Source organism: Mustela nivalis (assembly GCF_964662115.1).
Source record: "Mustela nivalis genome assembly, chromosome: 12".
Lineage (NCBI taxonomy): Eukaryota > Metazoa > Chordata > Mammalia > Carnivora > Mustelidae > Mustela > Mustela nivalis.
In genome coordinates this window covers 92,042,107-92,069,505 of record NC_139031.1, presented here as the reverse complement: position 1 = coordinate 92,069,505, position 27,399 = coordinate 92,042,107, and the positions used below count along the sequence as shown (strand labels likewise).

General features: G+C 57.1%; 1 protein-coding gene across 19 annotated transcripts in view; it reads left to right on the top strand.

Moving 5' to 3' along the window:
* Nucleotides 1–27,399, top strand: part of PKD1L1 (polycystin 1 like 1, transient receptor potential channel interacting) — a 104,370-nt gene that overhangs the window by 61,336 nt on the left and 15,635 nt on the right. For 10 of the 19 annotated variants that reach the window (XR_014301081.1, XM_082692730.1, XM_082692734.1 and 7 more), the window contains 19 exons: nt 1,435–1,608; nt 2,414–2,533; nt 2,622–2,691; nt 3,018–3,064; nt 3,738–3,891; nt 5,867–6,005; nt 6,937–7,021; nt 7,354–7,506; nt 8,304–8,422; nt 11,303–11,413; nt 15,585–15,708; nt 17,007–17,090; nt 17,797–17,969; nt 18,807–19,041; nt 19,785–19,889; nt 20,131–20,271; nt 21,247–21,381; nt 23,375–23,584; nt 26,955–27,127. Coding sequence is in view for 17 of the 19 variants with exons in the window: in XM_082692730.1 (XP_082548856.1) it covers nt 1,435–1,608; nt 2,414–2,533; nt 2,622–2,691; nt 3,018–3,064; nt 3,738–3,891; nt 5,867–6,005; nt 6,937–7,021; nt 7,354–7,506; nt 8,304–8,422; nt 11,303–11,413; nt 15,585–15,708; nt 17,007–17,090; nt 17,797–17,969; nt 18,807–19,041; nt 19,785–19,889; nt 20,131–20,271; nt 21,247–21,381; nt 23,375–23,584; nt 26,955–27,127 (2,552 nt within the window). In the remaining 2 variants the exon portion in view is untranslated. Of the gene's footprint in view, nt 1–1,434; nt 1,609–2,413; nt 2,534–2,621; nt 2,692–3,017; nt 3,065–3,737; nt 3,892–5,866; nt 6,006–6,936; nt 7,022–7,353; nt 7,507–8,303; nt 8,423–11,302; nt 11,414–15,584; nt 15,709–17,006; nt 17,091–17,796; nt 17,970–18,806; nt 19,042–19,784; nt 19,890–20,130; nt 20,272–21,246; nt 21,382–23,374; nt 23,585–26,954; nt 27,128–27,399 lie in introns of those variants that run through there. The other 9 variants (XR_014301080.1, XM_082692735.1, XM_082692721.1 and 6 more) reach the window with 4 other exon arrangements.

Below are 27,399 nucleotides of genomic sequence, written 5' to 3'. Positions count from 1 at the left end.
GTCCAGAGGGCCACTAGGTAAGGACGGCAGCGCCCTGTGCATCCTGAACCCCAAGATGGCCCAGGCGTGACCTGGGGGCCGAATGCATGTGATCGAGGGCAAAGACAGGACCAAGAATCTCAGCAAACAGCCATGAACCTCGCTCTATGCGCATCCCTGATCTTCTGGGAGAGGGTTTGGTCCAGTTGGGATGACGCTTAGGCATTCTGCACTTTCTGGCGAATTGTCCCCGTGACTTTTCTGTAGACTCGTCACTGAAGGGCCGGGTGTGCCAGCTGGACGTGGTGGTTCTCTTTCCTGTAGTCATAGAGACACCTTGATGGGGACTTTGTGTTCCCAGAGCCCAGTTTTGCAGCTGGCCTCAGGTGGGTGGAGGCCAGGGAAGGCCAGTGTCCTCTCATGTCACCAGATCCTTCTCTCCAGCGTGTCCCTGTCACCACCTATCATGGGCGAGAGGGCCGGGCTCACCATGTGGGCGCTGCCGACAGAGTAAGACAACAACCATGGGCACGGGCGGTGTGGAAAGTCTTCAGCCCCACACAGCTGAGGGCCTGGCTCGGCCGGCACTTTCCCTCAGACCAGTGTCTGTGTGCGATCATGACGGACTAAACAGTCATGTTCATTCTCCAGTTGTTTTGCTTGAGAACTTGTGGGGAGAAGTCTGTACGTGTTAGTCCCGAGACCACCTGTTGGCCAGTCCATTGACGAAGATATATTCTTTTTTTTGTTCTAAAGATTTCATTTATCCATTTGAGAGAGAGAATGAGGGAGAACATGAGAGGGGAGAGGTCAGAGGGAGAAGCAGACGCCCCATGGAGCTGGGAGCCTGATGCGGGACTGATCCTGGGACTCTGGGATCATGACCTGAGCCAAAAGCAGTTGCCCCACTGACTGAGCCACATCCTGAAGATATATACTCATCTCGTTAAACCTGTTTTCCCTGGATTTGTCTCTGTGTTCTAATGCTTGTCATGGGTTTCCTAGAATAGCGTTGAGCACCGAGCTCCTCGGGTTGAACTGAACCTTTTGTACCCAGTGCTATTCTGTAGGTGGCGAGCTGCCAGCCATGTGGCCGATGCCGTGGGGCTGCCAAGGACACCCAGGGCCAGGCACGCTCCCAGTCTGCAGTGTGCTCAGAGTCCAGTGAAAATCACCTGTGTTGCAGGCAGCGTGCTGGGAACGGGGAGGGCTTGTAGACGGAGGTCCGTGGGGCAGGGCGTGAAGATGCTGGGGTGTGAGATGGGAGAGACGGAGGAACAGCTTGTCCCAGAGCTGCAGGTGCCCCAGCGCAGGTCCAGGGTGCCAAGCGAGGGTCTAGGAGGCCCAGCAACTGGCCGACAAGCTGACAAGCTAGTGGCATCGCCCAGAGAATCTCTGCCTGCCCACCTGGAGTTCCCTCTGTTGGTCCAGCGTCTCTCTCCCGGTCTGTTTCAGCTCTTGTATTCCAAGTTCACGGAGTACCTGGAGGATTTCCACGTCTGGACCTCCGTGTACAGCCGGCCGTCCCCCAGTGGCTTCCCGCACACCGCACGCCTCACTGTGGCCTTCGCCTTGCTGTGCGCGTACACCTGTCTTGCCGCCCTGCTCACGGCAGCAGGACCAGAGCAGGTGGGAGGCCCTGGATTCTCCTGGAAGCGGCTTCCGCTTCCCAGACCGGCCACCGACAGGTTCTCAGCCCTGGCGTTAGTGAAACTCACAGTCCTGGCAGAAAGGTTCCAAGTCGGGGGAGGGAACCCGGTGCCTTGAGTGCCACAGAGGGGAGGCTGGCCTGGATGGAGCTGGAGGCAGGGGCAGGGGCTGCTGGGCAGTGGGCTCAGGGTGGGGCCGACACAGGCCTCCCTCCGTGATCCCTGCCATGCAGAGCTCACGCCCTCCTGTGCCACTGACTGTGGCTTCTCCGGAGTGAGCATTCTGGACTGTCCCCAGAGCACACTCCTGGATTTTTTTTTTTCTAAAGTTGGCAGTTATTTTAAATTTAAAAACTCCTCTGGCCAGATAAATCTGTCCGGGCAGCAAGAATTTGAAAGACAGGGTTGGCTGGGACAGGAACGGGCCGAGGTCCTGAACTCGCCCTCCCCTCTGGGGTCGGTTGACCCTTTGTTTGATCTTCTCTGCTCATGCTGGGGACATAGAATGTGTCCGGGACACGGACACCTTCTCATCAGATCATGGCAAGGACTCAGCCAGGGGCACAGGAAGCTTGCCCAGCAGGAAGTAGGCACCCAGCACACGTTCGTTCAACTTGGAGAGATGTGTATTTTAGAAAAACAGAAAAATTCCTTGCATGTTTCCATTATTTCCAAGAGTTCAGGGAGACAGGGCTTTGGTTAAACATAAGGTACCCATTTACGTTAAAGACCTTGGTGACTGCAGCAGACACATTCCTCGTATCCTCACTGCTGCCTTCCTACAGCTCCCATGGGTGCTCGGCACCCCCGATGCCACTGCTGGGTCCTTCCAGACAGGGCTCCTGTGCACGCTGCTGGCTACTCCCGGAGCACAGCTCCTGTCACTGCTCCTGAGGCTCAGCCAGGTACGGGGAGGCCTGTCCATGTGCCCTGCTGGCCCGGGTCCTCCACACAGTAGGACGCCCGTCCCCAGCAGCCTCCTTCCTTCTGCAGGAAGCCAGCAGGCCGTCCCGTGCGCAGCCCTGCCTGCGCCTGAGAAGAGCACCGGCCAAGGGAGCTCAGGGTAAGTGTGTGTTTAGGAAAAACCTGGAAGGTGTTTCCTGTTTGTTTACAAACCACAGCAATGGCTAGTGGTGAAGTCTCCGCCCTCCGTCCTGCAGAGGACACCTCGGTCTCCCGTTCCCCGTGTTCGCTGCTGTTCACTGAGGACAGCGAGCTTCACTCCATCCGTGTGAAAGCCCATGCCAGGGGCCGTGCAGCCCATGACCCGCAGGCGGGCCACACTGGCAGCCACATCCTGTGTCTCGGGGAGGCCTATTTCCTGAGGGAGGCTGTCTCCCAGAGAACCCTAGGGCTTTAACGCCCTAACTCAGACTTTGTTTAACTCAGGCCCTCACTCCCGCGGGAGGACGGCAGACGCCCACAAGAATCAAGAGGTAAATGCAGCTGTGCGTCTCTGTGTCTCTGTGTCTCTTTGTCTCTCTGTCTCTGCTTCTCTGTGTCTCTGTGTCTCTGTGTCTCCCTCGGCCGTGGCCTGGACACAGCTGGTCAGGCCCAGCGCGGGGACCCCGAGCAGGGCGGATCCTGCAGAGAGATGGACTCATTCCCCAGGGAGCTCGAGGTCTGCTGTCAGGAGCCCCAGTGGAGGCCATGCGAGAGGGGTGCAGTTGCTGGTCTGTCCTGACATTTGGGGGACATGTGGTCCTTGTGCTTTCCAATCTCTGCCTCCCCACTGAGAGCTCCCGCTTGTGCAGGCCTCGGTCCCCTCTGCTCCCTGGGCAGGGCCGCCTCTCTGCCGTGCCACGGTGAGCCTTGCACAAGCTCTGCACTGGTGGGTCCGGGTCGGCCTCCCGGAGGGCAGGTGGCATCCCTGTTGGTCGCAGCCATCCCATCCTTGCCTGCGGGTACCCCGCCACCCTCTACAGATGCAAGTGAGCTGGTCCCAAGATGGCCCGCTCCTCCTCCCCAGAACCTTCCCCAGCCTGAGGCGCATGGAGGTCACGGCCCAACTCCTAAGAAAGCTCACAAGCCATGCCGCAGAGGACACAATATGGCAAGGGAACTGCGGGCGCTGAGGTGTTAACCTCACCCCGACATTGTTTCTTCCAGGGTCAGGGTCCCTCGGGGCACGCCAGAGCCCACGGGAGGGCAGCAGGTGGCCAAAGTGTGGGCTGTCCATCCCCAGAGCAGGGGGGCCGCAGAGCTGACCCCAGCCAGCAGGCTCCGAGGGAGAAGGGGATCCACGGCATTCTCCGTGTGCAAGGTGACGTTGGGTACAATGCTGGGCCCCTTCTGTGTCCTCGGCCCCTGGGAGATGTAGGGGTCACCCAGTGGGAGCTGAGCCCAATGAGGCCGGACGCTCTGGTCACATGACACCCAGCCCTTCCGAAACAGCCATGGTTCTGTTCCCAAGTCCTGACTGTTTCTGCTGTATACACACGTCGGTTTGCTCACATCTTGAAAAGGTCAGGAATAGGCTTCAGTTGCTGTGGAGCAGCGTGACTCGCAACAGCTTCGGACGAGCCAGTAGCTCAGTGGAGAACCTGCAGGGATGGGGCCCCCAGGGGGCGGCTAAGCCTCCGGTCAGTGCTGTCCAGGGGGACTGTCCGGGGCCTGGCAGGGCAGGTGTGCATGGCTGCGGGGTGCAGGGCTGCAGGTGCATGAGCTGCGTACTCCCCGGCTCCCGGTCACCCAGGTTCGGCACTGACCATGGACACTGCTCCGTGGACCGTGGTTGGCGAGGTGGCAAGGGCAGCAGGAGGCAGCTGGGTGCGGCTGGGCTGACCGTCACAGCACCCCATGCACTGAGGTGTGGGGTATAAATGCCCTGGTTTCCGTGTGCGGATGGGGCCTGGGACTGGTGTCCTACAATGCTGGGGCTGGTGGAATGAGGAGGGCACACGCCCTGGGGATAGCACCCCACACCCATGCCCAGCCAGGGTGGGGGGTGGAAGAGCACAAAGGCTCACGCCCCACTGACCGGACATGGGAGAGGTCCTCAAGACAGGACAGCGCCTGAGCTCGGGGTCCCCGTTGTACATGCAGCAAGTGTCCTTCCCTTGCCTGGCGTTCTCCCCATCAGCGGGTGCTCCTGAGTCTGTGTCAGCTCACCGCCTTCTGCCTCCAGACGGGCCCTGGGACGTCTTCCTATTGGAGGGATCGCCTGAGAAAGCGGGGCTCCATAACTTCCTCTTGGAGACGTGAAAACGGGCGGGGACCCTCTGATCATGTGTCAACCCCAGGGGACTTACCCAGCAGAGCCTGCAAGAGGCTGCTGCTGCCCACATGGTCCCTCCTCTGTGTGCTGTCCTCCCCTCCCCCTGCTCCTCCCACCCCCTCCTCTCTGCTCTGGTCCTGTCCTCCCCCTCCCCCCATTCTCACCCTCCTCCTCCTCTCCTCCCCCTTTCCTCTTCCCTCTCCTTCCTACTCCTCCCCCTCCTCCCCCTCAGCGCCTCCCCCTCTTCCCCCTCAGCTCCTCCCCCTCCTCCCTTGCTCCTCCATTCCCCCTCCCTGATTCCCCCGCCCCCTGCCCCCCCAACCCCTCCCCTTCCTCCCCACTCCTCCCTCTGTGTCCTTCATGCACAGTAGAAACTCTAACCTGTGGCCCGGACTGCCCATCGGGCTGATGGAGGACACTGAGTGTGAAAAGCACTCTGCCCTGAGGACGGGAGGAAGTGAGGCCCCTTTCCATCCAGGCCAGGGAGGGTGGTTGCTACACGCAGCCATGTCGCTGCTGTGTAGACCTGGCTGCTCGGCACAGAATTGCGAGTCTGTGGCACCGGGTACAGGGTGTGGGAAGGATGCGTGTATGTATAAGGAACCGGCTCACTCGCTCATGGGGGCGGGCGGGTCTGAAGGCCCCGTGGTCCACAAGCTAGAGACCCAGGAGCACCAGTGTTTCAGTTCAAGTCCCAAGACAGGAGAAGGCAGGTGTCCTGCTCAAAAGCCCTCAGGCAGGAGGAACTCTCTCTTCCTCTTGGAAGGTTGGCCTTTTCTTGTATACCAACCTTCACCTGATTGGATGAGGCCCACCCACACTGGGCAGGCAGCCCGCCTTCCTCTGTCCAGCCATTTACATGTTCATCTCCCTAGAAACCCCCTCACAGACATGCCCAGAATACCGGTCACCCGATGTCTGCACACCCACGGCCCAGGCCCACTGACAGAATCAACGACCACACTCAGGTGGACGGAAGTGATGAGGTCTCTTACATATACCTCTTCCTGATCTCCCTTAGCCCCCCACAGCGGGCTTGGAAGACTCGCTGCTCTCTGGTGGCTACGGGTGCTACTGCCTTGGTCAGCATCCTCAGTGTGGGCCGTTTGTGGGATGGTCTCCGTGGCCTGTGGTGTAGGGACGGCACTTCTAGGATACAGGTAACCAGTCGCGGTTTTCAGATGTCCCCGAGTCTGGACGGGAGAGTCTGGACTTAGCAAAAACCTCCAGGTGTTTCTGGTAACGCAATGTGTGGGCCCAGATGGGCTATTGCAATTTGGGTCCTCATTTCTCCCTCCCATGGCCCTGGGGATGAGGAATTTGTTACAAACCCCAAAGGGCCACTGGGCCCGGCCAGCTCTGCGACAGCAGTCTGGCCTGGACGGAGTCCCGGTGGATGAGAGGCCGGGGAGAAGGGAACGCCACTGCAGAGCTCCCGGGACGCTGTGCTCTGGGCCAGCTGTGCTGGTACAATGACTCCCATCTGTCTGTCCACACCGTGGCCTCTCCCATCTGGTTCCCTGGGCAGCTTGGGTCCCCGGCATCCCTGGGGCGGTCCAGCGGGGCTCCCATGGGGCAGGGGGAGCTTCCCTCTTCTCCCACTCCAGCTCCTCCCTTTCTACATGATGACGGCAATGATGGCGGGCAAGTTACTTAGAAAACAAACCAACAAAATCCTCTGTGACCGTTTTCTCAGCTGGGAAATGGGAAAATCCACAAGGTTTGAGGAGGAGCTACTGAAACCCTCCGTCCTCCCCATCTGGCACCTGCTCAGTACTCTGCAGATGCAAACTTTATTGTCATTATTATAACTAATGCCCCCCACCCCGCCACCCCGACCCTCTCCGTGCTCTCCATGTCCCTATGCTGGCTTTTCCTTTCTCTTCCATGCTCAGCAGCTTCACGGGGGTGACATCCCACTGGACCCCTCCCGACAGATCTCCCCCCACATTGGGCAGAATGACAGGATGGCCAGCTCCAAGGCCCCCTCCCTGATGCAGCCCCACTGCCACCTGCTGCCCGGGCCCTCAGGCGCGATGTCCCCATGCATACACAGGCAGGTGCTGACAGCTTTTGTCTCTGGGGGGACAGGTTCGACCCAACTCAGTGTGTGCGCTGGCTGCACCTGCTGATGGTGTCCATGCTGTGCTGTGTTTTCATCACGCAGCCGCTTCTGGTGAGCGGGGGGAGGGGGCCTCCTGCGGGGTCACTGTGCATCAGCGGGGCCTGGGAGTGGGGGGAGGGCTCCACGTTCCTGACCCATGATCCCATGTCTTCTTCGCATTTGACTGAGTGTGAGGAGAACCTGGGAGACAGGCCTGTGCCGTGCTGTCCACACACACACCCCAGGATGGGGGGCATCTCTTGAACCCCATTTTCACTTGAGGACATGGAGCTTGGGGAACGGGGGGCCTGGGAATCCCGGGCAGGGGACACGAGCTTGTGTAGGATCATGACTAGGGACGTGGGGCAGCGACCGTGCACGCATCGTCAGGCCTCTCCTTCCAGGTGGGCCTCGCCGCCCTGGGCTTTGCCTGGAAAAGGAGAGACGATGCACACTTCTTCACCGAGTCCCTGCACGCGGCCACCAGAGACCTGCACTCGGAGCTGGAGGAGCGTGCGAGGTCCCGCACGCCCCACCCTGCCAGCCAGATGGCCAAGGTGAGGCCCCGTGCGTGCCCCGGCCCAGCCCTGCCTGGCACCTCCGCGCGTACTCTGTGGATTCAAAGTCAACGGCATTTTGGGGTGTGATTCAGTTTTCTCTGCTCCTTTGTGTGCACGGACGCGGTGGGCGAGCACAGGACCCGTTTCCTTCCTTCTGCCCCACCCCAGAAAATCAGACCACCGAGAACGTGAGCTTAGTTCAAGCTATTGAGGCCGATGAGAAAGAATGCTTGGCCATAATTTAGAGAACTTTGAGGTCTGTCAAGGGGCAGCCTTGATGTGGGGCCGGCGCCGCACCTCCTGAGAGCAGCATGTCTCTAAGCCCGGCGGACCCAAGGGGATGGCCACTGACTCCTTGAATCCAGACACCTGAGTGCCCACATTCCCGAGGCGTCCAGCCTGGTGTCGTGTCCCCCACAGGACTCAGGATGGTGCATTGGCTTCAAGGGGGGAGGGTCCCAGGCCTGGGGTTCCGCATCTGTGACTTCCCAGGACGAAGGGTCCCTGATTCTCTAGGTGTCCCAAGCACCTGACCCACGCTGTTGTCCAATGGCTCCAGACTGGCTCCTGCGCAGTGAGACTGCCCACAGAGCTGGCCTGGGCCAGGAAAGGACTGTGTACGGCCCACTGCCCGCCAGCGTGGTGTCGGTGACCCACGCAAAGTGTCCCTGTCCCCAGCCCCAGGAGGCACGAACAGTGCTGCTGCTCCCTGGGCTTGGCCGGAGTGCCAGAGCTCCCCGCCCTCATCCGACCCCCATCCGTGGCCCCAGCTCACAGCACTGTCGTCCCCACAGATGCTGGCCGCCCGACAGCGAGCTCGCCGCCTACGTTGGGCACATCCACCATCTGCGGCCCAGCTCAGCACCGTCAGAGAGAGGATGAGAAGAGAGACCCGGACACGGGTGGCCCTGAGGTGGGTGGCGGCCAGTCGGGCCTTGCTCTGGTCCCACAGCCCCTGGGGGCAGGGTGTACAGGTGGGGCCCAGCTGCAGGGGAGGGGACACCTAGGGAAAGTGGGTCCAGAGACAGCAGATCTGGAGCGAGGCTGAATCACTCCTGCATATGCCGGGCCGAAAATCTTACAAAAATGAAAATGAGAAAAGCAGACAGAAAGTAACATGTTGTGACACTAAAACCCAGTGTCCTTCATGCACACAGTGCAAGCCAGTAGAGGATTTGACAGAAGTCTCTTTACCGCACCAAGGGATAAAATACCACAAACACACGCTGGCATCACCACGAGAGGAAATGCCCACGAGTTCCGCAGGAAAGCGCCCGCGGTCCTGAAATGCACAAATGTCCTGTGAACATCGCATCTTCTCAAGCTCTGTCCAAATCCGTGTCTGACTTCAACACAGTCCCCACCAAAGACCTCGAGACCTTTCTTTCCTTCCTTCCCCTTTTCCTTGATTGGATCTGGTCGGTTACGCAGTCCCTTAGGCCGGACGTGGGGAGCCGAGGAGGGGAGCGGTGGGGACTCGCTCTGCCAGCTGTGACCGGAGCCCAGGCCCCCACTGCGGAGTGTGGCTCTGCGCGCGGACGGTGGACAGCTCTGGGACGCGGGTCGGAAATCCAGAACCAGACTCAGCTCGGCTGAGTACAAGGGCTACGGCACACCAGTCTGTGATGCAGGGGCTATTCCGGCTCTTTGGGGGAGAAGATGGGGTTTTTAATGAGGAATAACTGAACGGTCGTGAGGGTGGGGAGTCCAAAAACATGAACAAGTGGATGCTTTTGTCCCAATGTACACAAACTTATTCCCCACGAATAAAGATTTAAACGTGACAAAACCATACACATCCTGGGAGAACGCGCGTGTCCGTGTATGACCTGTGGGCGAGGAAAACCTCCTGTGACTTAGAATCCAGAAATGACGAGAGAAAGCAGATTTAGTGACATGAAACTTGCAGAAGAAAATCTCGTGCAATGAGATTGATGATGTCATACGTTATGTAAAAAAGCAGTGGCGGACAAGGAAGAGTATTTGTAGCAGACAAAGGCTTAATCTTCAAATACAAAGAGGCTCCAGAAAAATGGAAAAGAGCAACAGCCTCTTTAGAACAGGACGTGGACCGCTCACTGAGAAGAGAAAGGCGGATGTCACTTGCACGTAGGATGAGAGATGGCCAGTTAAAGTACTGAAGTCTGGAAGCTGGTCCCCTGCGGCGGCCAGTGAGCCTGCGGAGAAGATGGGATGCCACATGGTCCCATGTGGGGAATGGGAGGCACCTCGCACAGCCACAGACGCACAGAGCTCCCCAGCACCCCTGCTGCTGGGAGCCCATCAGCAGAACCCGGGAAGAGCCAGGTGCAAGGCAGGCGGGGCAGGACCCCCTATAATAACCTTGGAGGGCCCAGGGGGCTCCGATGGTAGAGCGTCCGACTCTGGATTTCAGCCCAGCTCGTGATCTCAGGGTCCTGGGATCGAGCCCTGTGTCGGGGGTGGGGGTCCACGCTCAGCGGGGAGTTTGCTTCTCCCTCTCCCTCTGCCTCCTCCTGCTTTGAGTGCACTTTCTCGCTGTCAAACACATAAATAAATGAATAAACGAGATATTTAAAAGGAAAAGAGGGAGAGAGGAAGAACTCTGTATTATGTGTCTCCTGACCGAAACGGATCACCAAGAACGTAACCGACCCCGAACAGGCTGGTCTTAGTCTGACCACGTTCTTGTCCCAGCGTGCGGTTGACCGGAGAGCACACACTGTGTCCCTAGGAGGCAGGGTGCGGAGAGGGTGGGGACAGCAGTTATCTCAACAAATAAGCCCCGAGACCCAGTAGAGATGGAAGTGCTGCCTTTGGGGTAAAGGAGGCGCGGGAAGGAGGCAGTGAGTTGGATCCACGGTGCAAGGACGAGTAAGGAAACTGCGCTCATCTCAACAGACGGGGAAGAAACCATTTGGCAAAATTCAGCACCCATTTACGGGAAAGAAAAATATCTCAGCAAACTGGGAATGGAAGAGAAATGCCCTCAAGTCATAAAGGCTGTCTGTGAAACCCTTTCACAGGGCTCGTACGCCTGGCCTCGCGCTCGTGACGAGACAGCGACAGCGTGGGCTTTTAACAGGAACAAGGTGAGGAGCTCCCTGTGTCTGACTCTGATTAAACCTCACATCGGAGGCCCAGCCGCTGCCGGAGGCAAGAAAAACACAACAGCCTCTTGCAAAAGGACATGAATAGTCTCTGCAGAAAATCTCGAATATTCTAATTAAATAGAAGAAAACGTGCAGAATTGATATGTCAAAAACCACAAGACACTAATGGACGATCTCAGAGAAAAGCTAAAGAAGTGGAGACACACGTCCCATCTTCTGGGACACTTGTCTTAAGGTGCCCGTTCCTCCCGACTTGATCAGTCCCAACCAAAGCCCCCCAAACTTTTCTGTAGATGTCGGCTAGCTAATCTGAAAACTTACATGGAAAAGAACCAGAATAACCAAAACGATTCTGGAAAAAGAACGACAAAGCCAGAGGGCTGACTCTACGTGGCTTTAGGGCTCACTACGAAGTGAAGCCACGGTAACCGAGACACCAGTATCGGTGGTCGGTCAGTGCACACGCGCTCGGCTGATTTCCTCACAGGACACCGAGGCCCTTCGCGGTGGAGAACGGATTTTAAAAACAGTGCTGGGAAAATTGGACGGCGACGTGCAGAAGAAAATGCACACAGTTCACACCTTCTAGGAAAATTCACCCGGGACTTAAGAGGATTTAAAAGTCAGTTCCGAAACCTGTTTTGCTGGGTCTGGACCCCCAGGCTCCGTGTGGTGCTTACTGTATGATGTGTTTCTCGTAGAGACACCTGCCTGTGCACCCTCATGCTCCTTCTGCGCGTGTTTATACTCTGTGGGCAGCGCTCCCGGGACGAACGTTCTCTCGGCCAAGCCATCCGGAGTGAGTTTACGAGGTAGGATGTGTTGTCTACCTTCTCCAGACCCCCGGGCACGGCACCAGCTGTTGGTGGCCAGCACACACTGATGAGGGACCCGGAGGCCAGGGTTTCAGGGTGAGGGTTACTTCGTTATTTTGAACCAGTCGTGTCTGTCTGCTACTACAGTCTGTCCTAGAAGAAGGGGACCCCCAGACCATTGAGTCCTCGCCCTCAGGACGTTTTAATTCTGCAAAACAGAGGCTCAGGGAAGGCGCTTGGCCACTGTCCCAGAGAGGAAATATGGAAAAAGTGGTCAAATTGCCTTGGGCACTGTTTCCCCCCAGTTCGCAGGAGGCCTCTCTTTGCAGACTTTGGGCACGTTCAAAGCATCTTATTTTGGTAATAGTGAAACAATATTTTGAGGCACGTTAGGATCTGGGTGTGAAGACGCTAAGACAGCTTAGTGGGGTTGCTTTTGCCTGGAGGTTACAAGTTCCTCGAAAAAACACTTGCGATTCACAAGAAATGGCACAAGATTCCGAGTGGTGATAATTCCCCTTGAGTTCTCCACTGCTTCTCAAGTGCTCATTTGTTTTGTCCTACTTTTAAAAGCAGTAGATGCTGGGATGCCCAGGGGTTTCCATGGAGTAAGCATCTGCCTTTGGCTCAGGTCATGATCCCAGGGTCCAGGGATGGAGCCCCACATTGGGCTCCCTGCTCAGCGGGGAGGCTGCTTCTCTTTCTGCTCCTCCCCCACTTGTGCTCCCTCTCACTCTCTCTCAAATAAAATAAAATCTTAAAAATTAAATAAGTAAAAGTAGCAGATGTTTGTTGTAGGTAAATATGGAAGGACTGAAAAACAACAAGCAGAAAACCCTCAACAACAGTCACACGCAGAGGCAACCACAGGCAGCACTTTGCACTGCCAGAATTTTCTCTATGTTTCAGCCTTTCTGAAATTGGGACAGGAAGCATATCAAAGTGGAAACATCAGGTGGCATTTTTTTTTTTTTTTTTGACAGTGGTTACTAAATGACTTTGCTTCACCTGTCAAAAATATTCAGTCTGATAGTTCTTTCGAGGACGTTTGGCTTTGAATGCTGAAGGGCGTGACAGGACCCCATACAGATTCTTTACTACCGTTTAGGAGGCGGAAATAAAACACGATATTCCAAGATTTACTTTCTCTTTCTCTGGAGAAGATTTTATTTTATTTTATTTTTTAAAGATTTTATTATTCTGAGAGAGAGGGAGAGAGAGAACATGTGTGCACTAGCAGGCAGAGCCTCAGAGGCAGAGGAAGAAGCAGGCTCCACTGCGCACGGAGCCCCACGTGGGGCTCGATTCCCCCAGCCCTGAGATCATGACCTGAGCCGAAGACAGACACTTAACTCACTGAGCCACCCAGGCATCTATTGGAAAAATATTTTAAAACACATTACTGTCTTTTTTCCTATGGGTATGTTGCCCTTGACTAAGTAATTCAATTTGATGCGCTCCAGTTCTGCTGCTTTGGGGCGGACAGAGGTGGGTGGCTGGCGCATCTGTTTGGTTTTATCTACTATTTAAGGGTGTATTTGTTTTCTTCCATGTGAGAGCTAGTGATTGATACCGCTCAGATGCTGGGCGAGCAAAGTAGGGATAGAAACCACTAGTGGACGGCGGGTTCGTGAGTTTAGACACTCTGCGGGACACAGCAAGGCACCTGCTTGCAGGTGAGCACTGTAGCCACGAAACTGCCTCTCTTAGTGCAGAAACTGCTGCTCTTTGCATGAAGGACTGGGGGGTTCAGCCAGCTCTCCAGCTGCCCCCTTCCTCCAAAGCACAGCTTGTGCAGGCAGGGGGCGCCATGCGCAAAGCAGAGTGACTGCGTGGCCGCCCCTGGAAAGGGAAAGGCAAAGCTGAGCTATTTCTGGCTTCGATGTTTACTTTTGATCTCCTATTTCGTGAGTCAGTGCTACTTGACATATTTCTCATGCGAATTGTTGCCCCTTGGTACTCAAATCAGAAATGCCCAGCCGAGATAATATTTGCGTGATGGTCCCCATGAGCCGTAGACACCTTGGAGGCACCCCGCTCAGCGCTGGTCCCGGGTGTCACGGACCCATATTTCCTGCACGATGCAAAATCCCACTGCCTCTGGTGGTCTGGCCACCAGGCAGGGGCATCTGTGTCCTGGTTGGTACTGGGATGCTCAGGGGGACCCTCTCCACCACCACCCCTACCCCGCCCAGTACCTGATCCTGAGACTTCGACAGCGTCTCAAGGCTTAGAGTTTGCCAGATTCCAGGAAGAACCAAGCTCAGCTGGATCACGTCTGACTCAGGGCCAGGGCTCTCTCGTGCTCTGTTCTGCAAGCGGAGTCCCCTCACGGCAAGTCCCCCGACTCGGGGCTGAGTGACCCCATCTGCAAGGCGAGGCCGTTGGGCTGCTAGATTCCTCAGGTCTTCACCAGAACTATGATCACGATGTTCCATTCCGTCATAGTCGAGTTTTCTTTGAAGCCTTTCTGGACTCAGTCAAGACTTCATGCAAGTCCAAGTAAAACAGAAACAAACCAGCGAATAAAGCCCTGATAAACGGGATAGTCTCTCTGTCCAAGAGCCGTGAGTGGGAGAGAACTACTGAGTCATTTTTGCAACATTTCGTGCACTCTGTAGGCCTGTTTTATTTAATAGCTAATTAATGCGGAGTGAGAACATTCTTGCATGGTTTGGCTCACTCTCTGCTCTCCGCATGTGTTGAGAACGAGGCGTGAGTTGTGCACAGTCTGGGTGTGTGACAGCGGTCTCTGGTCACGTGCAGGTCTTTCCATTCTTTCCCTTAAAATGTTTATCTATTTTAGAGACAGAGAGAGAGAATGTTTGGTAGGTAGGGGAGGGGCAGAGGGAGAGGGACAAGCAAATTCTGTGCTGACGGCAGATGTGGGGCTTGATCCCAGGACCTGAGATCATGACCTGAGCTGAAACCAAGAGTCAATGCTCAACTGATTGAGCCCCAAGGTGCCCCCACATCTAAGTCTTTCTTGAAGCCTCTGTTTCTTTAATGTCATCCCAATGGGGAGTGAATGTAAGGAAGTGATAGCAGTCCCTCCAAATTGTGGTTCTACTAGGGTTTCGATCCGTGAGCAGAGCTGAGAACCAGCACCGTATAAAGGTTCAGCTTGGATTAGGCTCGAAAAGTGGATGAACCAAGGAAAGATAGAAGTCAGGTGCGGGTGAGTCTGTAAGAAGGAGATAGAAGCAGTACGATACGCTGGCTCACCAGACTGACTTCCACGTGCCGCGACGTGTTTGAACATATTTGTGGCACATGCAAGTGTTGGTGGACATCATTTGCTTCTCTGTTAATCTATGCACCAGTGACATAGCGCTAACATGTCACTAACAGGACACTTCTTCCTCTCGGAAGAAGTATCATTTCCTTTCCCTTTTATATTTTCCAGTTTCTGTCATGACTGTCAGGTTTTTTTTTTTTTTTTAAGGCTTATTCATTTATTTATTTGACGGAGATCACAAGCAGGCAGGCAGAGAGAGAGAGGAGGAAGCAGGCTCCCCGCTGAGCAGAGAGCCTGATGCGGGGCTCGATCCCAGGACCCTGAGACCATGACCTGAGCCGAAGGCAGAGGCTTTATTTAACCCACTGAGACACCCAGGTGCCCCATGACTGTTAGGTTTTAAAGTACTTCCTGAGGGTCTCTAAAATCTGCTTCCGTCAGCAACATAGTAACTCCCAGTCCCTCGCTGGGGCAGTCTCTGAGCTGCGGTGGTAAGTGGAACGCGGGCTCTGGGGAGCGACAGCCCCCAGCTGTCACACCTTCCCACCACGCTATGGCCACAGCCACTGGGTGTGAAGCCGGGGATGGGTGGCAGCGACTCAGGAGCCACGTGATAGCCCGCCTTGCGCTCACATCTGTTTAATGAGACCAGCCTGGCATTTGAAGAACTCATCGTCGCTGTGTTTTTTAGGGTGGGGGTCGAGATTGGGTGGCTGGATGAGGCAAGATGATGAAAATTGTGTTCTTGGATGGCTGGGGTTTAGATCTTCTCCGAACTTGTCACAGCCTTCCTGCAATATGACTCGGGGGAGCAGAGGGCTCCCCATGGTCGCATGGTACCTCCTACTGCTCACGACTCTGCCTTCACGCCCACAGGTGCTTCTGACTCGTGAGAGAAAGATCACTTGTTGTCTCTGCTCTCGTGTTCAGGGAAGCCGGGAGCGCCTCCGGAGGCCTGAGAAGTGTGGGGGACTGGTGGGACTGGAGTCTGACCACGCTGCTGGATGGCCTGCACGGGACAGGCGCCCCCACCGCCGGCCTGCCAGGCGCTCAGGTAGGCTTCCGTCCGCTCGCCACACGGGGTCCTGGTGGCAGCGGGCCACAGTGGGACAGGGATGCCGGATGCCGGACCGGCAAGGCCACATGCGCTCTCTCTTTCCAAGATGGATCAATTGATTTGAGAGAGACAGAGAGAAAGAGCACAAGCCAGGGGAGGGGCAGAGCGGGAGGAGAGAAGTCGACTTCCTTGCTAAGCTCAGAGCCCGACATGTGGGGCTCGACCTCACAACCCTGACATCACGACCTGAGCCGATACCCAAGAGTTGGACATGCCACCAGCTGTGCCCCCAGGTGCCTCACTCCGTGTACTCTTGAATGGCCAGGAGGCGGTGGGCCAGCAGCTGCTTCCCACTGCTTCCCCGTCCCCGCACACCCGCCTCAGCTGCACATGCACACCCAGACACCAGCAGGTGCCAGGTCGCACGGGACGAAAGGGCATGGCCAGTGGGGACAGAGGGCTAGATCACTATGCAAAACTCTGCGACACGGGGCACAGGGCACCCCGGGATGGGGGGAGCATCCAGGAAACTGCCAGGAGACAGGAGAATCTCCTGTCCAGGAGAATTTCCCCAAATTCTGAGAAAAAATTGCCAAGGAATCTGCATTTCCTAGATTAACCCAATTCCCTGCTTATTTTTCATTTTCTTCCTTGTTTTAAAAAAATAAAATGACTTTGTGTTGCATTCCTCAAACACCACACAGTCGACCCTTGAAGAGCATGGGGTCAGTAGTCCACCCCCCCCCGCCCCAGCAGTCGAAATTCCATGTATCACTTTTGACTCCCCCAGAGCTGAGCTCGAACCAGCCAACTGTGGGCCACGAGCCTCCCCGAGTACCCGGTTGTTTTGTGTACCAGCTGCGTCCTACACTGTGTTCTTACAAGAAAGCCAGAAACGAGAAAATGTCATTAAGAGAATCCCAAGGGGGAGAAAAGGCACCTACAGAGCCTTCTTGTCTTTCTCGAAGGACATACACATTTCTGTGGATCTGTGCCAGGAGAACCCATGTTCAGGGTCCGCGGTCCTTCTGATGCCACTTCCGTTGTGGCGTGCAGCTGCATGCGATAGCGCCCAACACACTCTAGAAAAAGACACAAAGTGACGCTTCAGGTTCGGTCCAGAGAGCGTGAGGAAGCCGTGTCCTCCTGAGAATGCTCTTCAAGGCGGTGGGGGGTTTGTAGCAGGGCAGGGGGGACCGTCCTGACATCTGAGCTGAGGCTGTCCCAGCACAGTGAGCAGCATGTTCCAGCTGCGCGGTCTGTCCAGCGGTCTCACGTGTCCCTTTCTCCTCCAGCCGGGAGCCCTTGGTGGGAAGTGCTACGTGCTGGGCGCCGTGCTGATCCGGCAGCAGAGGGGAGCTTCCGGCGACACGGGCGAGGTACGCCGCTCCCCGCCCGGCTCTACGCGGGTGCGTTTCCCCCGGGGCTCACCCTGTGTGTATCTCGCCCCGTGTGCACTTTTAGTGAAGCAGATTGGACACACCGGGTTATGTAAGTCACAGGTGCACACGACACCGATGTAGCCCTTCTGTGTGTCACCTGCTGCTCATCACGTCCCATTGCCGGCGTCCCTGACCCCCGCCCACCGCCCCGCTGGTGACCACAGTTTGTTCTCTGTGAAATACAGTGAGAGTTAGAGTAACCTTGGATACATCGGGTGGGAAGGCCGCAGACCGCCGGAACCCTCCCCGGGACCCTGGCTGTGACTTGAAATCCTCAGTGGCCGGGATCTGGGACAGCCAAACCTTTCCCGCGCCCTCTGCCAGTCCAAGCACGCTGTGGGAAACCAGGACATCTCTATCTAAAATCCTGAAAATACTCCTAACCAAGATTCTCGCATCTCCTCCCGGGTGGGAGGGGCTACTGGACGGCGGGCATCTCACCCTCGTCCTCCCGAGACGGAGCCATTCTGACGCCCAAGCCCGGATAGGTGTACAGCTCAGGTGCTGGCTGGAGCCCAGGGACAATGAGGGGGCTTTGAGGGAGCAGGGGCCGCGGGTGGCCAGCCTTGGACCCCCCCAGGCCGCAGGGCTGACTCTGAAGCGAGCGTCCGCTTCTCCCTCTGACTGGCGGTCTCTCCTTCAGCCTCCCAGCCCAGCTTCAGCGCTTACAGAGGACTGTCCTCCTCCACATGGCCCCAAAGCTGGGGGCCCCAACGCCACCTCTGCGACAGATCCTGCCACCCAAACAGTGGCCCCAAGCGGCCCTGGAGACTGTGGGGCCAGGGAGTCCTGGGAGCTCAGCCTGGGCCGCACCAGGTCGGTGGGATTCAGAGGTCGGCTCCGTCCGGCCTGCCGGTCCCTGGCTCCGTGTGCAGCCCGGTGCTGGCAGCAAACCCTTCCCAAGGCAAGGGCAGATGTGTTCTCACCGCAGAGGAGGGGAGTGAGGCCCCGCGCAGGGAGGCCATGTCGGAAGGTCAATGCTGGCAGAGGGCTTCAGTCTCTAGCGCAGGAAGGAACAAGCCAAATGTTCCTCTAGAGTCTGCCTGAGGCCTAGAGGTCCGGGGACCTAAAGGACACTGGTCCCCGCTGGCTTGGTGCTGAGCAGGTGCTCATGGGGCCTCCTGGTGCTCTCAGGGCTCCGCGAGGGAGGGCAGCCCCACCTCGGTCCGGCGCTGTGCCGACGAGCCCTGAGCTGCAGCTACAGTCCCTGGTGGGTGGCCCGGGCCCTGGCAGCTGTGGCAGCGCATGACCTGTGTGGGGGTGGACTGGGTGAGGGTGACAGGGGCCCTGCAGCAGGTGATGGGTACCCCCGAGTGAAGCCGGCAACACAGAAGCGAGACCCTTTCATTGTTACCAAACACAGACAGGTCAGCGGGAACTCCTTTCCAACAGCAGAGCGAGTCCACAGCAGGAAAAGATACAAGAAGGTTCTAGAGGCCTCGCAGACAGAGATGGTCACGTCTCCTCAAATTGTGCCCATGAGAGACGGAGGGCCTCCCTCCTGGAGGCGCCCCAGCCTCAGGGTCCTGGGCAAGGATGCGCCCACATGCGTCTGTCCAGCCCCAGGAACCCGGGCAGCCTCAGGGGCCTGGGGTGCGAGTCTGGGGCCGGGGGCTCCGTGCAGGCCTTGCCCTGACCTGCTGCACTTTGCAGGCTGGCAGCGCATGCAGCCCTGAGCGGCCTCCGGGCCCACGGGTGGATCGACCACAGCACCAGAGCCGTGTCCGTGCACTTCACTCTCTACAACCCTCCCACTCGACTCCTGTCCAGTGTGTCCCTGCGCGCCGAGCTGCTGCCCACGGGGGACCTGGCCCTGTCCCCGCTGGTGCAGTCGCTGGCTGTCTTCGGCAGTGACTCGGCCCTGTGGTCCAGCCCCACGCTTCCCGAGGTGGGTCCTCCCGCCCCTCCCCTGCACGTGGATCCCAGGGCTCCCCCTGCGGCCTGCCCCCCACCTCCACCGGGACCCACAAGGACGCAGAGTCTGGCACTCAGTACCATCAGCCTCTCTCTGTTCTGACCTGAACTTCGGCCCAGGCCAGCACTGCTCCCCAGAGGGACAGAGCAGCATCCTGAAAAGTGGCTTTATTAGCCTCAAAGTGTCAACCAGGAGGGTCCAGGGGAGCTGAGCAGGGCTGACCTGCCCGGACCCTCACTGAGCTTCTGCTCCCTGCTGGTGCTCTGAGCGCGTGAACGCAGGCGAGCGGGAATGCGCAGCTCGTGGAGGCCGAGAGAAGCATTAGAGCTTCCGTGAAGTCCTGATGCGGGAGCTCGCCGCGGCCAGGGAGCCCGTGATCTGTGTTTCGCGAATGTGGGAAAAGTCGTTCTCCGGAGCTGGCTGAGGACGGGCGGGGAGGACCCGGATGGGTGGCGCTCAGGGTCTGCCTGTGCACGGGGCCTGCAGTGAGCTCACCCGCGTCCCTCACGCCTGGCCCGGAGACTGGCGGGTGGCTCTGCGGGAGCAGGTGCCCAGGGGGAGCAGGCTTAGCGCCTGTGCCTTGCAGAGCTGGAGACGGGCTCGTGCTGCGTCTCCGCAGGAGGGGCTGGGCGGGGAGGCGGCCGGGAGTGCGGGGCTTGGGAAAGCACGGGCGCTCTGGGTCCTTCTGGGTGCTCTGCGATCCTTCCCTCCACCAGCTGGCCTTCCTGCTGCTCAGCCTGACTCACGTCTGCTTGCAAGTCTGGAGCCTGGCCGAGGACGGCGTCCGCAGATACTGGCACAAACCAGGGAACTGGCTGGAGGTAGCCACTGCCGTCCTCTGCCGTGAGGAAAGCAGGACACGATCTGTACACCTGGACACGATCCTGCTTATGCCCTGGCTGACTCCAGCCGTCTTGCTGTCTCCCCTGCTGTCGTGTTCATGACCGACAGCACGAAATCACTGTCCCCTCCCTGCTTGCACCCTGATGTTGCACCCTGAGCCGTGGGGGGCCCGTGGGCCCTCCCCAGCACCCTGAGGCTCCTTGCCCCTCCCTGCTGCAGCTTGCCATCCTGGGAGCCAACCTCGCCTGCCACGCAGCCTCCAGCCACCTGGCCACGCTCACTGAGGACGTGATGGACCACTTCCGCAGAGGACATTTCCAAGGATTTACGGACCTCAGCCTCGCAGCCTCGTGGAATCAGGTAAGGCAGGGCGTCCTGGTGGTCCACGCCCTGCGACACTAACCAAAGGAAGAGGTCATACACATTCTAGAAAGTTCCAGACAAGGGATTTATTCCATACTGAGAAAATGCTCTGAGCTCGAGGATGAGGGAGAGCGGGACAGGGAAGGGCTGAATCCGTGTTGCAGGCGGGGGTATGTGGTCTGCGGGCAGCATGACTCAGAACATGGAGGTGCTCAGCGACTCCCTGGGACTCTGAGTGGGGGAGGGAACAGGTGTGGAGGAGGCATAAAGGAGTTACAGCCAGACTTAGACACGTCAGGTCTGTCCTCTCTTCCTTCTGCGGCCGTCCCAGCGGCAGATGGTGTGAGCCGGTCCTGCCACGGGGACAGGTGCGACTTGAAGCGGGGACTGAGCCCCACTGGGATGGGGTCCACCAGAAGAGCCGACCCAGCCCAGTACACCCCCTCCCGGCATTCATGTCTCGGTGAAATGCCACCCCATCCTCATGGTGCTAACCAGCCTCTGCTAGGACCTGCGTTGTGATGACTTGGCTCATTGTCTGTCCGTCCTCAAGGCTGGAGGCTCCGGGAGGGAGGGAGGTGTGACACTTCACCCACATCGGGTGGCTGCTCCCCGGGACGGATGGCGGGCTCCGGGTCTGCCTGTCTCTGCACCCCGGTGTCCCTCAGCCTCTTTCTTCCAGCGGGATTCCAGCTTGGCCGTGCCTGGCTTTCCCTTGCTGGGCTCAGGGAACCACGGGCTGCTGGCCGGCACACCCCATCTCTGGGCACACTTAGCAGGTCACAGAGGGCTGGGCCTGGCCTCAGGAAGGGGCGGTACACATTCTGTCCGTGATCTTCTCACCGATGTAGGCGGGGCAGTCCTGTCCAGGGGTCACTGTGGGGTGACAGTGAGTGGGGTCCGGCGTGCCTGCGTCTGTGTGCCCTTCGGAGCTGGGGGGACATGCCGACCTGCCCTGTCCTTCCGTCTCAGAGGGTGACCTGGCTCCAGGGGACCCTTTTGTTCCTCTTGACACTGAAGCTCACCTTCCTCGTTGGCATCCAGAGCTCAACGGCCTGCTGCTCCCTTTTGCTGCGTCGCTCGCGGGCTGGCATCTGCACAGCAGGGGTAAGAGGGCTCCCCGGGGCCAGTTCTCTCCCTGACAAGCCAGCACAGTCCGTGTTCTCTCCGGGGAGACACGAGCCTAGAGGCCCGGCCATCCAGCACCCTGGAGTGGTTTTAGATCACGGGTGCTGGTGGTTCTACGGTGAGGTGAGCTCGTGAGCACGGGAGCCAGGACGCACTCCACGGTGCTCTGCCGGACCCCCGCCCCGAGCACTCGTTCTTACCACTCGTGCCTGTGGCTATCACCACCCACGGAGCGGGTTCTGCGCGCCAGGAATGGGGCCTGGGCTCTCTAGTAATTCCCGCCCCAAATTATCACAACTAAGCATGGCGGCTGGGGTAGGGGGTGTTCTTCCTCGGAGGGAGGAGCAGGGTGCTAATGCCAGCGAGGGCCCCCACCCCCCTTGCTCCTAACTCTGGCCCTGCACCCAAATGCCCCCCGTGAATACCTGAAACCCACTTGAGTGCAGTTTACCCCCCACGTGGAATCGGCTTCAGTGGGCCCAGAAGAAAGCACACATGTAGGGTTCTCAGGAAGCCTGGCTTCCACCCCGGGCACTGGGTCTCAGTTCAGGGCTAGCCTCGTCTGGCAGACTGTTGATGCCCAGAATCAGGAGGCCCAGAGCCCCACATGGGATGCTGGCCAGATTCTGGGGTGCGGGTGATTCTGACCTGGCCCCCGGGGGGGAAAGAGCTTGCCCCAGCCCGGCAACCCCTGGTGGGCCCCCACAGCCGGACTATCATCAGGCCAGGATGGTCGGGGCCAAGTGGCCCGATGAGGGGGTCTGGCTGTCAGGGTCCCAGGCTCAGGCAGCTCACAGGGAACCGGGCACAGGTCTCCCAACCCTGCTGGCCTTACGCTCAGTGGGACAGACTGCGCAAACCAGGACAGAGAGGCTGACCCAGGAGTCGGAGACCTGGCTTCAAGCCTGGCCACACCTCCCCCAAACCCACTGTCCCAACTGAGGGACCAGTGCCCGAGCTCCAGCTCCAGAAGCTCCTGGCAAGTGTGTGCCTGGTGGGGCAGAGCTTGCTGAGAGATTACATGTATGTGGAACTTACGTATTAAATTGGTCATTATTCTACCATGTAGCGATGGGAAGAATGCTTTTTTGTGAAGGAAAAAGCACAGAATATCATGAATAAATCATGTCCAAATTAGGTAGTGGGATCCGAGCCATTCAGAAACCACGGGCGGGTGAGGACAGGTGTTCAGGGAGACCGCACTGGCTCGGTCTAGACAGTGGACCGCTGCAGGGTGCGATCCCACGTAGGGAGTGAGTATTAGTGGAGTGAGTGCCTGAGTGTTTGTAGGGAGGCCGTGGGTGCAGGGCTGCGGCTAGGAGCGAGGGAAATGGGGGCCAGTGGGGGTCTGGAACGGATGCAGCCCGGGGGCCCTGTGATGGTCAGTGCACACACTGCAGCCCGTGTGGGCCTGTGACAATGGGCTGCCGTCCTGTGGTGCAGGTGAGTTAGATACACACACACACACACACACACACACACACACACACGGCCGGGGGGACAACCCCAGGCTCCCAGGCCAAATTCCCAGCCTGTTACAACAACCAGACCACAAAACTTCACCTGAACTAAACTTAACAGCCTTTACTTCTGAAGTGGCTTATTTGAACCAGCCCTGGGGCAGCGTGGCTGTCAGCAGCTAGGGCGGAGGGCAGGGAGGAAGCAGCAGAGATGCCCCCCACCCCGCAGCTTGAGATGGGCACGGGATGGGGGGTGCTAGGAGAGGGTTGGAGCAGAGAGAGAGTGGGGGAGGGATAGTGAAAGGGGAAGGGAGGGGGAGAGAGAGAAGGGGAGGGGAGCGGGGCCCTAGAGGGTGTACACAAGACAGATCCAGGCCACTAGGGATGACATGGTCAACCCTGCAAAAACTGCTTTTCCAAGCTTGTTGTTGCTTTAAAGCATTAGGAAGCCCGCACACCAGTCTGGGCTCCGAGGCCCCAGAGCCCAGAGTCATGGATCTTTCTCCCCGCAGCTGGTGGGTGTCCTGATGCTGGCTGCCCGCTGCCACCTGCGCACGGTACCTCCCAGCACCTTCGCAGACTTCTCCCGAGACCTGCTGTTCCGTCTTCCAGGAAGAAGCCAGACACACACATCCCGTGGTCCTTCCAAGTCTGACCTGTGGGCCCCAGCTGGGTGCTGCGGGGCCCTTTTCATAGCAGTGAGCACTGTGTGGTGGGGAATGGTACGTGTATGCGTCCCAGAAGTCGGGATTTCCTGGGACCCACCTGGCGTGGGGTGAAGTTCTCTGTGGTCCGCGTGCACGTTTCTGCATGGCCTCAGCTCCCTGAGGCCCACCTGTCCTGCACTGCACACTGTGGCATCCAGGACAGGTCCAGCAAGACCGGCATTGCGGGGTGCAGGCTGCCTCTTCTAGGGAGCCCCTGGCCCTCCAGACGCTGAGCCACTCCCTGTCTCTTTCCCAGCCTCCTCCCACGGTGGCCGCTAACTCTTCCCTCGTTATTTCAAACTTCCTGTCTCATAAAGGTTTCCCTCCATCAGTCAGCCTTCACTGGACAAGTGTTCTGGCCTCGGGGGGCTGAGTTGGGAATGGGGCTCCCTGTTTACTACCCTCCTACTGATCTGCCACCTGCAATGTAGTCATATCACACACACACCCCAGCATAAACTCGAGCCTTGACAATACTCAAACCTGAGCTCTTTGTTTTTTCTTTTTTTCAGTGTTCCTAGCTCCCTGCTCCCTGCTCACCCATCCGTCTGGTCTCCCATCTTCCCACCCATCCATCCGTCCACCCATCTCCCCATCCCTTGCTCCCTCCCTCTCTCCTTCCCTCTGCCTTTCCTCCATGCACCCACCTAGTCTTCCATCCACCTGTCCATCCATCCATCCATCCATCTACCTATCCCATCCACTCATCCGTCCATCCATCCATCCATCCATCCACTCGTTTTTTTCATTCATGCACTCCTTCAGCAATTGCTTAAAGAATACCTATTCTACTCAGGCAACGGTGGAACAAACATAAGGGGACATGGTCCACATAAAGGAAGACACGTGTATAAACAAAGAATTATAGCAAGTTTCATATTTTTGATACCTTTCCTTCATCGGATATGTGGTTTGCAAGTGTTTCTCCCTTTCTGTGGCTTTTCCTTGTTGTTCCTCTAACCGTATTTCTTGCAGAAGTTGTTAACATTTGCAGAGGCCAGTTCCTCGATTTCTTCTTGTGTAGATTCCTCTGGTGTCCTATCAGCGAATGGCAACCCCACACTCCCATGCATTTTCTCCTATGTTTCTTCCAGAAGCTTTATGGTTTTCTGTTTCAGACGTAGGTCAGTGGTCCATTCTGAGTCCACGTTAGTGTAAGATACGGGGCTCAGAGCAGGGTGAGTGTTCTCCTCACCCAGGGTGAGTTGTCCGTTTGGGATGTCCAGTTCTTGTTGACACCGTCTTTGAAGAGCACATCAGGGGGCACCTGGCTGGTGCTGCTGCTTGAACATCCGGTTCTTGGGTTCAGCTCGGGTCATGATCTTGGGATCCTGAGAGCGAGCCTCGTGTCAGGCTCAGAGCTCAGCACAGAGTCTGCTTGTGATTCTCTCTCTGCCTCTCTCTGCCCTTCCCGCTCATGATCCCTCTCTCTCTCTATCAAATAGATAAGTAAATCTTTTTTAAAAGCATGTTGAGTTGCATGTGTATCTTCATCACGAACCAGTTTGTGGCTTCCGCGAGTCTGCTTCTGGCTCGTCTGTTTTGGTCCACCGACCTGTTCCGTCACAACTCCACTCTGTTGTGATCTCTGGAGCTGCACAGTGAGTCTTCATGTAGCACAGGCCAGTCTTCCAGATTCGCCCTTTTCCAGTCTGGGCTGCTCTAGTTCTTCTGCATTTCCACATAAGTTATAGAATCAGCTTGTCAGCATCTGTGAAACAGCATTTCGGGGTTTTGTTCAAGCTTGCTGCGGATGTGTAAATCAGATTTGGGGAGAACAGACATCTTCCTAATACAATCACCCCAAGAATGCTGTTGGTGTCTCCCATTTATTTTGGTCTTTTTTGATGTCTTTCTTCAATGTTCTGTAGTTTTTAGCAAATTATGTGCTTTTTAAATTTTATTTTTATTGATGTGTATGTATTTATTTATCTGAGGCATCTCCTCCAAGGGAGTGGCATCTGTGGGCGGGAGGAGTATCCCAGGAGCAAGGGTGGTGGCGAGGCCCGTGCTGGGGTCCAGGGTCAGGCAGATGTGGCTTTGGAAACGATGCTTGGAGCCAGGCCTGGTGGGCCCTGGACATCTTGCTAAGATGATGAAGTGCTTGGGCTTTATCGTCAGGAACCAGAAGGCAGTGGTCCTGGGGGCCCTGCACGCAGGAGTCAGGACACATCACAGCCAGCTCCTGGGGCTCGTGTGGCTGGTAGAACAGGGAAGCCTTAGACCCACGTATGCAGTCTGAATGGACGGTGTCCTGTCCTCAGGTACCTAGACGTCCCTACAGGGTTCTGACACGCAGGCAGGGGCCCAAAGGATTTAAGTCTGATCCAGGAAAGAGATATGACCATGAGAGACAGTAAGACACACAAGCTGTATGTGGCCATGTCCTGACAGGTGTCACAGCCCAAGGCTGTCCAGACGCTGTGTCTCGGGGCCATCGTCAAGAAGGGAGGAGTGGGGAGCCTGGGTGGCTCAGTGGGTTAAAGCCTCTGCCTTCGGCTCGGGTCATGATCCCAGGGTCATCGAGCCCCACATCGGGCTCTCTGCTCAGCGGGGAGCCTGCTTGCTCCTCTCTCTCCACCTGCCCCTCTGTTTGCTTGTGATCTCTGTCTTTCAAATAAATAAACAAAATCTTAAAAAAAAAAAAAGAAGGGGAGAAGGGCAGGGGTCAGAGGGGGTCTTTTAGTGTAGACGTCGCCTAGCAGCAAGCAGGAAGTCTGAGTCAGACCTCCCAAGGGCAGCAGCATGTTGGGAGTCCGGGAACTGGGTAACAGCTGTCTGTGCGATTCTGCAGCATATGCAAAGCAGGCTCTTAAAGGGCCCAAACTTGGCTTGTTTGGACTATTTTTACAACAGTCGAATGCTTGCAACTTTGAGTTCGGTGCCCACAGGCTTGTGAGCCTGAGATCAGGTCTCAGCCTGCAGTAAGAAGGAAACAGCTGGGGCCGGTCCACAGGGAGCATGTGAGCTCGTCTTCCTGACTCCTGGGCACAGGCGCTGCTCACGGTGGGGTCCCCAGAGCCCGGTGGGACTGCGGAGCACCCCGAAACCAAGTCTGCTTGTGGAAACGCACACCATGTTGACAATCTTCGTCCTCACCTGTTAGAGACTGAAAACACCCTTGATATATATGCCCGTTTATACAGCCACGTTCATTGTTGGGTTCATCTTGTTGGGGTTCAGTTCTGTGCACAAGAGCTATTTCCCAGGTTTGTTGTTTTTTTGTGTTTTTTGTTTGTTTTTTTGCTAAGCAGTTGCTGTCTTACTAAAAGGTCCTAAAACAGTGTCATTGGATAGAATCTCCATTTTACAGTCTATCACATTAACAAAGCCATGTTTTGCCTGATGACATGAAATCCGTCTGTCTTTTCTTTCTTCTCCCCAGCTCAGAGGGTCCCTCGCGACTCTTGCTCGAAAAAGGAAATCTTTTCAAAGCCAGTCACTCGTGAGCCTGGCCGACCTGACTGCCTATGTGCGGGGGGCAGTCCTGGCCCGGTTGGAAGCGCGGAAGCCACCGCAGGAAGAGGCTGACATGGCCACGAGGCGTGTAAGCTGCGGGTATTGGACCGGCGAGCACGATCTTTCCTTGTAGAATCTCACTTCTGGCCATTTAAGCACGTGGGATTCTGTGCACCCTCTCATCGCAGAGCTGTGGCATTTCCCGTGGAAATTCTAGTGCTTAGCAAATGACCAAGCACATTCTCTTCCCTTAACTCATGATATCCTTGGATGACCAAGTTTATGATTCCCGCCCCCTACAACACACACACAGCCACTCTGTCCCTACAGAGCAGCTCTTTGCTTTGGGTCTTGACCACCAGGGCCAAACT